The sequence below is a fragment of the Simochromis diagramma genome, unplaced genomic scaffold, assembly GCF_900408965.1.
Source record: "Simochromis diagramma unplaced genomic scaffold, fSimDia1.1 OVJJ01000510.1, whole genome shotgun sequence".
Classification (NCBI taxonomy): domain Eukaryota; kingdom Metazoa; phylum Chordata; class Actinopteri; order Cichliformes; family Cichlidae; genus Simochromis; species Simochromis diagramma.
In genome coordinates, this window is record NW_024387326.1 from 1,713,418 (window position 1) to 1,729,674 (window position 16,257).

General features: G+C 43.7%; 1 protein-coding gene across 4 annotated transcripts in view; it reads left to right on the top strand.

The window, feature by feature from the left end:
• Nucleotides 1-15,942, top strand: part of cacna1ha (calcium channel, voltage-dependent, T type, alpha 1H subunit a) — a 130,708-nt gene extending 114,766 nt beyond the window's left edge. For 2 of the 4 annotated variants that reach the window (XM_040005922.1, XM_040005923.1), the window contains exons 32-38: nt 4,168-4,246; nt 6,201-6,322; nt 7,283-7,441; nt 7,519-7,659; nt 9,053-9,218; nt 11,552-11,709; nt 11,815-15,942. In XM_040005922.1, coding sequence (XP_039861856.1) covers nt 4,168-4,246; nt 6,201-6,322; nt 7,283-7,441; nt 7,519-7,659; nt 9,053-9,218; nt 11,552-11,709; nt 11,815-13,200 — 2,211 coding nt within the window. In that variant the 3' untranslated portion in view covers nt 13,201-15,942. Of the gene's footprint in view, nt 1-4,167; nt 4,247-6,200; nt 6,323-7,282; nt 7,442-7,518; nt 7,660-9,052; nt 9,219-9,555; nt 11,710-11,814 lie in introns of those variants that run through there. The other 2 variants (XM_040005925.1, XM_040005924.1) reach the window with 2 other exon arrangements.
• The last annotated feature ends 315 nt before the right edge of the window (nt 15,943-16,257 follow it).

Genomic DNA, 16,257 nt, shown 5'->3' on the forward strand with positions numbered 1-16,257 from the left:
GGGTCATTTTTCTTCGGCACTAGCACCACTGGACTACACCACTCACCTCTAGATGGCTCAATGACCCCCATGTCAAGCATGTCTTCCACCTCTTGTTTTAATGCTGGCATCAGCTTTGCAGGAACCCGTGAGGTGGTGTCCCTAATAGGTTTTTGATTGGGACAGTGGAGTCGTATCTCATGTTGGATGAGATTGGTGCAACCTGGTGTGGTGCTAAAAAGATCAGCAGGCATAATTGCTTTCACCTCTGTCTGTTGTTTGGAAGTAAGATGACTCACATCAGGAACTAGCTGTTGACCTGCTGGAGAAGGAAAGAACAGCTCCCGTGGTTCCTCCTCTTCGACCACGGCACGAGCCCAACACTCTAGTGAAGATGCTGGCCGATCACACCATTCTTTCAACAAATTTACATGAAATATCTGATCCTTCTTGCGACGCTCAGGCATGTACAGTTCATAGGTAACTGGACCCACTTTCCTACTGATCACATACGGTCCCTGCCACTTGGCGAGGAGACTGTTCTCAGATGATGGAAGAAGCAGCAAAACCTTTTGCCCCTCTTGAAAAATCCTCCTACGAGCCGCTTTGTCATAACTCTGCTTCTGACGTTGTTGGACACCAACCAGATGAGTATTGGCCAGCTCTTGGAGCTCCTCAAGCTTATCTCTCATGTTCAGTACATATGAAAGAACATTGCATTGTTTTCTGGGATTTGGAGCCTCCCAAGCCTCTTTCAACACATCAAGGGGACCCCGGACAGCGTGGCCATACAAGAGCTGGAAAGGAGAAAACCCTGTGGAAGCTTGAGGTACCTCTCTGTAGGCGAAGAGCAAGAAAGGAAGCCACTGGTCCCAATCCGCTCCTGTATCTTTCACAAACTTCCTCAACATAGCTTTAAGGGTTTTGTTGAAACGTTCAACAAGGCCATCTGTTTGTGGGTGGTAGGGAGTTGTCTTAATACCTTTGATCCCCAGCAATCTATAGACTTCTCTTATGAAGTTAGATGTAAAGTTGGACCCTTGATCAGTAATGATTTCTTTTGGGATGCCTACCCTCGAGAACATTTGTATTAAGCAGTTGGCAATCTGACGAGCTTTAACCTTTTTTAAGGGAAAAGCCTCGGGATATCTTGTAGCGTAGTCACACACTACCAAAATATACCTGTGCCCTGCACTGCTCCTCTCTAATGGGCCTATGATGTCCATCGCAACACGAGAGAACGGGGTGTCTATGACTGGCATAGGGATCAGGGGAGCCCTGTCACCTTTCCTTCCTGGTGCTGTTAACTGACACTCGGGACAAGACTTGCAAAACTGCACAGTGTCTGTAAACTGCTGTGGCCAGTAAAATCTAGTTGACATACGAGAGAAGGTTTTGGCTTGACCCACGTGTCCTGCCCAAGGGACTGAGTGAGCTAACTGCAGTACTGTGGATCTTAAACTCTTAGGCACAACCAACTGGTCTCCGACCCTACTGCGGCGATATAATAGCTCACCCTTTAGGAAAAATAGCTCTCTGCCTCTCTCAGTGACCTCTGTTGCGTTTGTGACACTCTTTAAAAACAGGGGAGCTAAAGATGGATCCTCTCTTTGAAGCTGAGCTATTTCATCAGGTACGACTGGTAATTCATCACATTGTGGCACTGGAACTGGTTCAGTGAACTTTGTCCCCCTCAGCTTAGCCTGTCGCCTCTGGGCTCTGCTCTTTCTTATGCGACCCTGACTTAATCCTTCAAAATCAGGAACATCACTGTTAGCGAAAGGAAATTCACCCCAACCTAAACCTTCTTCCGCGTGATGCTTATGTTTTGACCTGGTGACTGCTACCATGGACTCAGCAGCTTGCTTAGACGTGGTTGGGTTATGCTCCTTTATCCACGTGCGCAGTTCAGGATTGAGAACTCTCAGGAACTGCTCTAAAACAATGACGTCACCTATTTCATCTTTGGACTTTTCTCTTGGAACTATCCACTTATCATACAGTTCTTTCAAGCGTGTCCTTAACTCTTTAGGTGTCTCGTCATCGCCCAACGTAGTGGAGCGAAATCGGAGTCTGTAAGTCTCTGCACATATTTCAAACTTTTCAAGAACAGCTTTCTTCACCTTCACATAGTCCATAATTTCATCAATGTCCATGGCTACAAAAGCAGCTCGTGCCTTACCAGTGAGAAGTGGAGCAAGATGTAATGCCCAATCCTCGTGTGGCCACTGGCACCCGGTTGCGATCCTCTCAAAAGTTGTTAGGTAATGCTCAATGTCTTCGTCCTCGTTATAAGGCTGCATTTTAGGCCCTTTCCAAGCTGGTGGTCTTGTTAAGGAGGCAGACTGAGATGCTGTTGCGACCTCCATGATGTTAGCTTGTAACTGAGGCATTGCTGGATGCTCCGCAGTAGGCCTCAAACGTGTCTCTGTATCTGCTGTTGCACCTTCCACCAACAGCTGATGCTCTCGACGTTCTGATTGCACTTCCTGCTGGAGCTGAGTGAACTGGTGCTGGATTTTCCACCAGCGACCTTCCTGACGCTGCTTCTCCAGTTCCCATTGAGCCTCTCTGTCACTTTGTTGCCTCATAAAACCACGCAGGAGGTTTGAAAGTTCAGCGAGGTTATGCAGTTCAGTACCTTGCTCTTGCTCTGCTTCCTCTAGCTGATTGAGCACTGGAGGCTCCTCACTTGCAGAGTCCATTGGCACTTGGTGCTTTTTTGGTCTGGCCCCTTTCTGCATTGCTGCTACCTACTGGCCTGGAGCCACTGCTGCCACCATTTGTGAAGTAGTCAGGCTCGAACGTCAAGGAAGGTGGTAGGGAAGCAGACTATGCAGACATTTTGGGTTTCCAAGGTGAGCAATTTATTTGCAGTGAACTTAATTTAATGTATAACTTAACAAAACTTTCCCCAAATCAATTCATTTAACAAAACTCAACATAACATGGCTCTGGTGACACAGCTCACCTCTCCTCTCTCTGCATCTGGTAGAGACTGGCTTTAAATAGGGCCATCAATTTCCCTCCAATTGCCCAGCCAGTACCACTCACTCAACTGAGGGATCTAAAACTCTACACAGATTATCTAAAAACACAAAACCTCTACACACTTCTAATATGCACATTTACACAACTAAATGGCAGTATTAACAAAAGGAAAAACATTCAACAAATCCCTTTAAACATTAACACAGACAAAAGGAAGCATCTCTCTGGAAAAAGAAACCCCTCCACATGGTTTGACCTGATGATGTCATGTGTGACATGATCAGGACTTTAAAATGAGGAAATGCCAAGCGGGCGTTTCCCCACACCTGACACTCATGATGACTGAAAAGACAAACAGAGTAAGTATGAACAAATGACTTAATCTGTAACATAATAAAGTATAAAGAAACATAACTTAGTATTTGTCTTAATTTGCAGAATGTTTGATTTGCCGGCAACAAAACGCTTACACAAACAAACCCGGGATAGTGAGTGAAGCAATGTTACTTGACAAATAGCAAATCATAGCAAATACATAGAAACAGAATGTGTACAATGTGCAAAAAAAAAAAGATAAACACATATGGGACAAATGGAGAGAATTACAACTGCTCCTCCACTTTGTCACAGGCAGAGCTGGCTGATTTGGCTTCTATAAGCTGAAAGAAGTTGTGACTTTAAGATATTTTCATGCACTGTGTAATTTTGGGAAACTTTCGGGTGTCATTGTGATGTCATGGGCATTGTGTTAATGTACAGCTCTCTCCATGCCCGTTCACATGATATATTACTTGATATGGTTTTTTAAAATGTTTTTTCAAGGTCAACTTTTACCTTTGGCACAAACAATAAAGGTCAAGGTCAGATCCCTGGAAAACTGAGGTGCTCGTGCCAAGCAAGGCTTGTTTTTATTGTTTTACCCATTTGATGTGATCTTGATGTGATTTTCACCTAAATGAAACCAACTTGTAGCATCACACAAAATATGAAAATGAGATCTTGGAAACTGTGGATGCTAGACTGCTAACAAACAGACAGACAAACAAATGGAGTCAGTTATATACTCCCTCTCGATTATATACTCCGGAGACAGTGCCTTCTTGTCCCTGGATCTTTAATGTTTTAAATGGTACTGTTGTTTTTTTGCAGAAGATATCTAACATGTTTTGGGGTTTGTTTTTTTCTTTTTCCTTCCAGGTGGGAAATCTTGGTCTTCTCTTCATGCTGCTCTTCTTCATCTATGCTGCTCTGGGAGTGGAGCTCTTTGGCAAACTGGGTCAGTCACCAGCAAGAAAAAACAAAACAAAGACACACACACACACACTGCTCCACACACTTTGCCAGAAAAGGTTTTTGAATCCAAGCATCACTATTACAGTCACGATTTGTGGCAAATTTCCCCCCTTTTTTTGTATCCTCCCTTCCTGTTTTGACCAAGGAAAGATCACATTTGCATGATCCCATTTATTTACATTATTGCTTCTTCAAGGGACTCACTCTGTCCAACTCATTTTGCCTGAGTTTGTGTGGGAAAAGTGTTAGAAAAAAGAAAAAAAGGACTTCTGGGAAGATGAAATGAAAAACAACTTTCTGATAAAGAGGTTGCTTTCGGTGAAATGTTATGATCCTCTGCTACACGCTGGGAATAGAAGATGATGTCTGTTTTGCCGATTTATGCAACATGACCCATCTTCAGCTTTTGCAGAGATTTTTATGAATGTTTGGAAGTGCCAAGCTAAATGCTGATCCATGCCTGTAAGGGTGAAATATGTTTTAACTTTGGAAGTTTTGAAGGAAACATCGTGGCACAGAGCGGTGGAGAACAGGAACGTTCCCTGCATTCACACCAGTAAGAAAAAGCTAAACCTCATCTTCGAACTTACTTGCGTCTCACACCCCTCCTGGTACAAAGGCCGTCGACAAGTCTTTAGTTTTATTATAACATGGTGTTTTATACATTTTCACCATGGAAGAGGAATTTAAACTGACCAACAATTATGCGACTAACTGACAGATTTTAGACAAGCGTACGTTGGCAGACTCTGTCCAAGGTATCTGCCCAAGGCTGTGTAGATAGGATGAGGGCACGGGGGGCTGAATGAGTGTTTAAATGTTAATACAGTTCTGGCTTCATGTCATTTCAGGGTCAGGTGTTTTCAGCATAGCTTGTAATTAACATATTACAGTGTGGATCTGAATCTAGATTTAATAATTTATCTGGTAGTCTACACCCAGATGAATCCCGATTTCCAGTGGGCAGGAGTTAAAGGAAGATTACCTGAGAAAGGTAAAACAAAGGGGGTAGAACAGTAAATGGTCTATACAGGAGCGAGCTCCGACTGAGAGGAAAGAATATTTAGTAAGGTGTGAAAGCAAGGAAACATTGACGTGAGTGACTTAATAGATCTCATTAGTTTTCCTCATTAGGTCTAATTAGGTCTAAGTCACCACTGTTAGATGAAATTCTCTCTCTACATATATATATCTTTTAAATGAGTTTGCTTACAATCTGATCTTGTGAAATAAGTTTTTTTTATGTCTAAAAATATGTGTTTTTGCTAATGATTTAGATATTTTAAAGGCGTACACGTGAAATACCTGCAGTCCAAAAAGAAGAAAAACGTCAGATGTTTAATGTTTGACTGAATAAAATATTTGAACTGAAGCTGCTTTTTCTGAATTCTCAGCAGCCTCCGACTCAGTCGTCTCCCATTTGTTAGAGCCACAGCGAGCGTTTCAGTCTTGCATCAGTATAGCTTGATTTCATTACAAGTTACGCAAACCTTCCCTATCCATTTCCTCTGTGTTACACTCTCACATTGTTTAATCCTCTTATTTGTCTCCTGGTGACTGATGCTTAGAATAATAAACATGGTACATAATACTCCAAGGGATGTGTTATTCTTCTCAAGCATGCTGTTAATGTGACCTCAGGTTTGAGGCAAGGGAGGATATCTTCTGGTGGCTATTCTCTTTCTGTAAACAAGGCCTCGAGAGCTTTCTGTTAAATTGACCCAAAGACTTTTCGCTGTCCCCTGGAAGACTTTTCTCATTCGCTCTCCTGTGCCACGTCCATAGGGAGACGCCACTTGGAACTAGTTTACTCTGCATTTATATGATTGAAGAAGTTGTATTTTGTATGGAAGTGCGGCACGTTGTATTTCTCGTCTTCTTTTCATCACAATGTTTATAGCGCAGCTTAATTAACGTCTTCTGTTTGCTTTGATTAGAGTGCAGCGACGACAACCCATGTGAAGGTCTGGGTCGTCACGCAACCTTTAGAAATTTTGGGATGGCCTTCCTCACACTGTTTCGAGTGTCCACTGGAGACAACTGGAATGGGATTATGAAAGTATGAACAGACACACACACACACACACACACAAAAACGCACTTGTGTGCACAACATGAGCTCTAATAAATGATGACTAGATTATCTCATAACCGCAGAGAGCGACGACCTCGAAAAGCAATTATGAAATGATAAAGTAGCTTAGAGGAGACCAATGTCAAAACTTTCACATTTTGAGTTTTACTTTATTAAAAAATGTAATTCTGAACGACACAAAAATGTGATCGTGTACAAATGATGTGACAATGTCATGTGTTTTTCTTTTTTTTAAATGAATTATAATTTTTAGGTATAGTGTAGAATCTCTTTAACAAGATCATGTTAGGGAAAAGGTGTCAAACACAAGGCCTGATGCTTAAAAAAATGACATGTTTGTTGAAGTCACACACCTTTTTTCTAATATTAAGATATTATGTGAAGGATTAAATGTGTAAGTAAACTTCTCCACTCAGGCTCGTAAGTGGCCCACAACATAAGCAATGCCTCTTGAATTCCAGCAGAGGGCGATGCCACACAGTTACTCTTTTTAACCACTGCTTTAAAAAAGGCACTTTAAAGTAGATTTCTGTCTTTGTACAGACAGTCTGTTTTATGTTGTGTGTAAGAAATGTACGCGTCTGTCAGTTTGGCGATTGTTTTTTTTAGCTAATTCAATATAAAAACAGGACGTGATTTCATGCATATACCTTTTAGGAGTGATGGAGAGTGGGGGTTGTTTAACAATGTGCAATGTTTTTATTTCTTTTTTTACTGATTATGAACTACTTACTTCATGTCTATGTGTGTGCTTAAATTTGTGTTTCTTTGTTTCCTGAAGTTACAAATGAGTAAATGTGTAAAACTGTGATGCTTACAAAAGTCTTTGCAGCTGTGGATGCCCAGCTTTTTCAAGTGGTGGCTGCGATTCGGTGTCGGGGTAAAACTCTCTGCTTCTTCATTTTCTCTTCTTTTTCTTTTCAGGACACATTGAGAGAGTGTCACCCGTCTGACGAACACTGTTTACCATATCTGCCCTGGGTTTCTCCAATTTACTTTGTCACCTTTGTGCTCATGGCCCAGTTTGTTCTGGTCAATGTGGTGGTGGCTGTTCTGATGAAACATCTAGAGGAAAGCAACAAGGTGCAGTAACTTGAGTACTATCTCTTTGGTTTTTGGCTTTTTAAATGCACAGATACTAAGTAGATATATATTTGCAGGATGCTAAAGAGGATGCGGAGATTGATGCAGAGATCGCCTTGGAAATGGATAGGGAGAGGGATCGCAGACTAAGCACAAATTCCAACAACAGCTCAGTCGGAGGGACCTATGTGGGGCCATGCTCAAATTCACCTGAAGAGGTAGGAAGACAAAACTGTGCTTATTAGCAATTGCAGCAGTATCAGCATTGTGGAACGTGTTTTTTCATGTGTGCCAGTTACATTAATTTTGATACACCGTCACAGTTATAACATAGTTGAACAAGTGAAGATTTTGTCCTCAAAGTTGATATGTTAGAAGAAGGAAAAATGGGCAAACGTAAGGGTTTAATTGAAGTTAAGAAAGCCCAAGCTATGATGTGTAGACAACTGGGTCTCCAAAGTTGCAGCTCTTGTGGGGTGTTCTCAAAAGTGGACCAAGGAAGGAACAGTGAACAGATCACACGGGTAGGCCTTCACTCCCCACGTGCAATCTGATCCAACAGACGAGCTACTGTTGCATCAAATAAAACTACTGCTGACCTTTCTGCCGCCTCCCAAGGTGTGTCACTTACTTGGGGAACACCTGGCACCAGATGTACTATGGGAAGAAGGCAAACTAGCGGAGGCAGTGTGATGTTTTGGGAAACCTCAGGTCCTTCCATTCATGTGGGTGTTACTTTGATATGTACCTAAGCACTATTGCAGACCATGTACAGCGTTTCATAGAAACAGTACTCCCTGATGGCTGTGGCCTCTTTTGGCAGGATAATTGGGCCTGTCAAAAAGCAACAATGGTTCAGGAATGGTTTGAAGAGCACAAAAATAAGTTTGAGGTGTGGACTTGGCCTTCAAATTCCCCAGATCCCACTCCAATCAAGCATCTGTGGAATGCGATGGACAAACAAGTCTGATTGCTGGAGGCCCCACCTCACAACTTAGAGAACTTCAATGATCTGCTGCTAACATCTTGATTACAAACACCTCAGCACACCTTCAGGAGTCTAGTGGAGTCTATGCCTCGATGGGTCAGGGCTGTTTTGGCAGCAACAGGGGAAACGACACAATAATAGGGAGGTGGTACTAATGTTATGCCTGATCGGTGGAAATGCAATATTACGAATAAAACAAGGTATAAACATATACTTTGTTATTACATCTTACTGCTGGGTTACAGTCTTTTAACAAATATGGAAACATTTACATACATGTTTTGGGTTGTGCATAGAGCTGGCATGTAATTCAGCCCATGTTTGTCAGAGCCTGATGAAAAGATGACAAACGATGCTCTCCTTTAACCTTTACCTTTAAGATAACTTTAAGAGACAGTTCTTTGAATTTGTGCGTGTGTGTGTGTGTGTGTGTGTTATTTTCAGTGGTTGTCCGTACACTATCTTGCACCAGAAAGATGCCACAGACATGGCATTCATATTTTTACCCGTCTCAACCTGCAACACAGACGTCAGTCATCAGAATCACGCAGCGCTCTATTCTTTCTTTGTAAAAACTGCAGCTGTTGGTTTTAGCACTGAGTGGTCTCTGTCTCCCCCTGCAGGAGGAAGAGGTGCAGTACAACAACCAGAACCTGCTGTCATCCAAGATCTCTGTATCCAGGATGCATTCTCTGCCAAATGACAGTTATATGTTTAGACCGGTGCGACCCGCCAGCGCCCCCTACCCTTTAGACGAGGTAGACCTGAGTCCCCAACACCAGCATTCAGGTAAACTAGATGTTAAATACTAAAATACTGATTGTGAGAGTAGCATCGCTTTATTATTGTGAAGTTTTGGCATTTTATTTAAGCTGTGTGGTAAACAGACAGAGACACAGTTACTAAATTTGTTAACTAAACTTCACAAGGTCCAATTCAAACTAGTTAAAATAAAAGACTGAGTAATGTTTATCTCACATAGAGTCAACCTTATACCTATCCTACATAATGTTATCTTTTCTTTCCTGTAGTTTCACCTTCTGTGTGTTTAAAAAGAAGTCAGAACATAAAGAAACAATGCTCAGAACACATCTCTAAGCACTAACAAGAACTGTTTCATTTGCAGTCAGAATCTAATGGCATGTTGTGTCCAGGCTGTGGACAGGCCCAGCTCTGTCCTAAGGTACTTACTGTAGTGGATGAGTCGATACACGTGAATACCTGCAACTTTCACACAGGCTCATCTGCTCAGCTGTGAAATGGCCGAATACTAAACTAGAGTGGTCGTTGTCTTCACAGTCAAGTTGCAAAGTCAGAAAAGTGCATATGTTTAAAAATGTGCAGTCATCACTTCTCTTTTGTCTTTTGGTTATAGTCTAGTTAAAAACAAAAAAAAATGCTGGGATGCTGTGTCAGTGATTTGATTTCATTTTCATAAACCTCATATGCAATCAAAAGCACACAGATATCACATCAGAGATGAAAACAGAGACATTTAGTTGTCTTTTTGGGTTCTCTCTGTGTACTCTGGCTTCCTGATTTCGTCTTCTTCTGTTTTTTTGTTGTTGCATATTTTCACACTTAAATGTTTCAGACAGACAGAGATAGACAAAGATAACCTGAGGAAAACAAAATGCCGTTTTTAAATGAATATTTTGTGTATTAAATGAAAGAACTATCTAAACCTACCCGGCCCTGTGAGCCAAAGTAATTGCCCCTCTTTTAAATCATGAATTGACAGATTAACTGCATTTTTTTTGGAAAGCTGGATTCAATTTTAGTGGCCACACTTAGGCCCGATTACTGTCAGACCTGCTGAATCAAAAAATCACTTGAATAGATCCTGTCGGACAAACTCAAGGAGGTGAAAATATCTCAAAAAGCAACACATCATTTCAAGATCTAAAGAACCAGCTGAGAAACAGTCATTGGCATCTGTCAGTCTGGAAAGAGCTACAAAGACATTTCTAAGGCTAGCTTAGATCCATAATCCACAAATGGTGGAAACTTGGATGAACTGTCACTTCCAAGGGTGGCAAAACCAGTTATTAAGTTTAGGGTGTAATCACTTTTTCACACAGAGCCAAATCGATCCCTTAATAAATAAAAATAAATCATTTAAAAACTGCCTTTTGTTATTACTCTAGTTATCTTTGTGTAATATGAAAATCTGTTTGATCTAATAAGTGTTACAAATATGCAAGAAGTCAGGAATGGGGTAAGTACTTATTCACCTTTTGCACAGCATCCCAGCTTTTGTCAAAGATGTGGTGTTTTAAGAATAATATTTTATCATGTGACTTTACAGCTTGAACTGAAAATATCTACTTGAAATGAACTCGTTTACGCTCTGACTAACATTTTAATGTTTTATTTCTATTATATCTGCACACCCCGGTTCGGTGAGCCTTAATGCTCTCTGCTGCAGGTTCCAGAAATGTTCCTAGTTCACTGAACCTGTGTGTGCAGATCACCTGAGAGCCTGGCTACACAGTTTCACCACACAGATTGAACATCTGATGGATGTGCTCTCTTGTGCACTTGACACCTGACACATTAGAGCGCTATATGCTGTCAAGACCCTAATTTCCCTTGGCATGGCGCAGTAGAGACAAGTGAAACTGTTACTGTAACCAGGATCTAATGTGCAATTTTACATGCAGCAAGCTGGCCTTCTGCGACTATTTCCCTGAAAAGTCAGCTCGGTGCTGCTGCTCAGCATACAGTGGAACAACCTACTGTATGCGCTAATGATTTTTTTTCTTCATCCAGGAAACACTTTATTTTGATAGCACATTTTAAAAAGCAAATTTTCAGCCCAGAAAACTTCTCCAGGCTTCATATCTGAAGCTGTTATTTATGACCACATCTTCCAACTATTTGAATGGCTGTTTGTAAGATCCGAATGTTCTATCATAATAAAGTGTTAGTGATGTCATACTTTGGCAATGACTCTTGAAATATAATGCTTTAAAAAGAACAGAAAATAACATGTTTCTTGATGCCCAGCTGTGCACGTGTTTTCTCCTGAAGTGCATGTGTTTCTGTCATTTTTGTGTGTGTGCCGTGTTCTATCACGTTTGACTTGATGACATATATGCTTTGCACATGTCTCCCTGCAGTCTCAGTGATGTCGGTCCACTCCCAGCCCTGTGAGAGCCACTCTCTGCTCCAGGTTCCGGACATTTCCCCCGTTCACCCTCGGTCACCTCCATCCCTGTCTCTTCCTCGCATCGCCCCGCCAACACCCAGCCCCTCACCACGGGCCCTGCATAGGCAGGTGAGAGACCCTGTTTCACGCTTAAACACACACACACACACACACACACACACATTTCTTAGTCAGCAGCTTCTTATACCCATGCGTTCTGCTTTTTTGTTGCAGGTGGCGGTTAAAGTTGATTCTGCGGAGTCTCGGGGTTTTGAGCAACAGGAGAGGACCAGCTCAGTCCATCTGCCCCCCCTGGCCCCTTCACAGCTACCTCCTCATCCATCCTCCTCCTTGTCATCACCCCTGCCTGCTTCTCCCTCCTCCCCCTCCGCCTTCCCTCGCTATCGTCCTTCTCCTCTTCCTCCTCTGCTGTCTTCCCCTTCTTCTCTTCCTCCGCCGCCGTCTTCCCCTTCGCTGCTTCTCCCTCCGCCTCCCTCGCCCCGCGCCCCCTTGAGGCCTGCCAGCCTCCGGAGACCAAGGCCGCCCTCCGCCATCTCCCTCTGTGACCCGGCCGACGAGGAGGTGTATCACATCACCAGCTCTGCCGGCCACAGGTGGTGGGACGGGGAGGGAGGTGGGACGGAGAGCAGGGTTAAAGTGGGCCGCAGCCACTCCCTCTCCCCGTACACCTTGCCGTCCGCCCTCGACTCCTACTCCTCCACCTTTTCTCCTCCTCCTCCTCCGCTGCCACCATCCTCGTCGAGGAGCGCACTGAGCCTGCTTGGAGCCGGACTGAAGGACCGGGACTTCAGGAAAGGCTTCAGCATCGACAACCAGGGCTTCCTGGACAAGCCACCATCACTGAATGCCGGATACGCCGACGACCAGCGGCGTCACTCTATCGAGGTTTGCCTCCCGCGGGCTGGAACAACCAGCTCTAATGAACACTTCACAGAGGAGGCCTTCCGGCTGGAGAAAGGCGGTCCTGTGAGGGTGCAGTCTGTCAGGAGCAACCACAGAAAGAAGAAGATGAGTCCTCCATGTATATCCATTCACCCACCCTCAGAGAGGGAGCACGCTGAAACCGCCTCGCCCCCCAAATTATCTGATTGCAGCACGATGCTGAGACGCAGGACACCCTCCTACGACTTGACGCCACACATGCAGTCAAATACAAACGCCCAAGACGTGTCATCGGATGCAAACGCGCAATCTCCAATGCACAGATCGCTAACGCCTGTCCACGTTCCTCTGCGAGCAAACTCGCCCACTCGGGCGCTGGCTCACTCGCGACCGTCTACCCCAACACGCACTCAGACACACACCCCTCCCCACGCCTCCACGCCTCCACACCCACACATCCCCATCAGCCCGAACGTCTTTATCCAGCCTCACACCCCTGTTTTCCCAATGCCTTTCTCACAGACACGCCCTGTCTCCCCTGCTGCAGGGCACATCCCCCTCCCTCAGTTCACCTTCGACCAACCGCAGTCCAGATACATGAGCGGCCTATCAGCTGGCATATCAGACACCGACACAGCCACCTGCTCTTCCCCTTTCGACGGCAGGCTGGGAAGCGGCGCAGGATTCAGTGCAAAGAATCGGAGGACCGCCCAATAAACACCAGTCGTTTGATTCTGGAGGTGAATCTGGTTTTAAATCTCTGAGGCTGGAGCAGCGGCGCCTCGGCTAACCTCAGCAGAGATGGGAATAAGAGGTGTTTCTTTTCAGTTGTTTTTTTGTTAAGATGAATAATGAACAGACATTGATTACTCTTTCCAGAGAGAAGCTGGTACAGACTTGAATAAGAGACAATGGATCCATTTGTTTTAAACCCAGCTGGAAGGACAGCAGATCCACAGCTGGAGGCTGTATCAGGCAAACAGTGCTCACTGTACACGGTGTGTCGGGGACTAATGCAGATAACACACCAGGACTAAAGCCACCTAACTCCGTAGCCAAAGTTTTTTTTCACACACTGTCCTCACCTGCGCGAGCCAATCAGGAAGCAGCGTCTGGCTGACAACCTCTGACCTTTTAACGGGAAGAGGTTTGTGAAATGCGAGCGTAAGGGGGGGAATTGTGGGATATGCAACTTCAGGTTTTCTACAGAAGTTCTGCTTGCCCCTCCTCTGCTCCTCGGATCACATTGATCAGAGCAGAACTCTGTATGTGTGCGTGTGTGCGTGTGCGAGCGTCTGAGTTCTCTTACGTGCGATTACTGTCAAATCTGTTGTTGTGGAAGTCGGCCATGTAGTTCTTACGCCTGTAAACGACAGAGAGGAGGAGCAGGGCAGAGCTGTAGTGCGTGTGTTTCTCTGTGTATCTGTGCAGTGTAAATAAAGGAAAATACTGTATTTGGTGAGGTAAAAATAGCTCTATCCATATGCACATATTTTTATAGAGATCTAAAAATGTTTTTTGCACACAAAATTTGAATTTCAACTTTGCTCGTTTCGTTTGTTCTCCTCCGTTGTCCTCTTGTGAATGTATGTCTCTTTTCAAAGAGCGAGGGAAGCCGTGAAGGAGAGCGCCCCTCTCCTCTCAGCCTGCCAGCTGAGGTCCGAGGAGAGCGGGTTTTATTTTTCTATTTTGAAAAAGAGATCGAAGAGAACAAGGGGGGGGGAGGGTGTGTGTTTGTGTGTGTGTGATGTGTTTCTGTAGTTTTGTCTCAGATTTCTATGTAACCGGTGTCTAAATAGGTATCAGTCTTAAGAGTATGGGCTCAGTGATGCGAAGCATTTATAGAAAGAGCAATGTGAGTATATATTTGACTAAGATGTGCTAATTAGTTCACGCGCCCTAGCTCCACATTCAAATTTGGCCGTTATTAAATGGGCCACATCCCTGCGGGGAGTTTAAAATCCAGAAATTTCAGGGCAGGAAAAAAATAGATTTTTTATTTGCTTTGATTCATTGAAATGAAATGAATCATGGCTTCACTGAGCCTCTTCTCTACTGCTGTTTTCAAGCTGGATCAGCTTCGACACCTGTGTTTCTGTACATCTAAAGACAACCAAACTAACTAACTTACTAAATATGTGTAGCCAGAGTGCAATAATAATATATACTTGTGGAAAATATAGTTATCATCCACATTACATAAAAACAGCCACACTCTTGTATTCATACTGTAGAACTGCTAATACATGCTATAAACCCATTTTTTATATGACGATTGAGAATAGCTCTCTCTCTGTCTGGTGTTCGTGCTTCTATAAGTACTCGTGCCCTGAGTGTGGCTGTGCTGGTGTGGGTGTGGCTGGAAGCGACGTTAGGTACTGTAGATTTTTCCAAAAGCTCAGGCCCACCCACTGATGGGGTTACTGTAAACAGAAGAGGGATCCGCACCTCTGCCGAGGACTCGACAAGCCATTTATCATTCCGCTTTTGTTTCTGTCCTCACTGACCGGCACCTCGCAACTTCAGACACATCGGTTTACTGACACACTGGTTTGCCACATGTCACGTGGGCCATGCGTCCAGGAGCTTCATCGAGGAGCTGAATGTTTTCTTCCTTCTGTCCTGGCAGAGCACAATACGTAATTGATTCTGTTATGTGCACGGTGTGGTTTGGCACACACTCACACTTGAAGCATGCCTGTAAGCTTCATTGGTACAGATACCTTTTTCCAAGGCAGCTGGCTTGGAGGGTGTCTTTATTTTATTTTTACTTCTTGAGGGGGGGAGGGTCAGCGCACAACATGCACAAATCCTCAGTAATCTGAGTGAAAACCAAAGTGCTCCCATATCGTACCTGTAAACACGTAAGGCTCCATTCTTCGTGTTTGTGCAGATGAAAAGGAAAGAAAATCAACCAAACAAGTATTTATGATAGATTTGTGAAACAGCTGATCAGACAATTGCTGCAAATTTGCCCCCAGTCTGTCTCAAAGGGTACTAAATAATTTAAAAAGAGGTGATTTCTTTCTTTTTTACATTCATCAGATGCATAAATTACTTTGAAAGTTTGCAAAAACTTTTGTAAACACAGAATCAGGAATGAAATCAATTAATAAATCTCCTTCTACATTCTCTTTGGCTTTCCCTTTTACCGAGCAGCACGTGTGTAGACAGACAGGTTTGGTGTTAAACACCTTTAGACACCGTTAAACACAGGGTCTCCTTAAAGCTACAGTTGGCAACTGTGTAATCAGGTGGAAGGGACACACACACACACACACACACACACCAACAATCCCTGAGTAAATGTTCCCATCTTGCAAAGGCAGAATGTAAAGCTCCTATAGGTCTTTTGGTGCCAGTCCTCGTTGAGCTCTGACACACAGGAGCACAAAGTTCACTGAATGACGTCGCACACGGCCACAGTTAGTTATTCGCCTGCTTCAAATCCTTTTTTTTTTTTAAAAAAAATCATTTTTGTGTGCTTGAACACGCTGCTTCGTCTCGTTTCCTGTCCTCTTCCTGCACAACACCGTCAGCAACGGGAGGTTTTAGGTTCTCCGAAGAAAACCCTCTTCTCTAAACGGTATCGCCGTATTAATCGACACGGTTCGGTAGAGTGACTGTATAATTGTTCTTACGATTTTGCAGATCTTTGGATCTGACTATTTAAATCCTGTTTTTGAGGAAACAGTTTTGACTATTGCATGTTTTGGTTTAAAAAGAAGACGCAGAAGAAGAAGAAGAAAATAACTTTTGGGAAAGAATCATCTG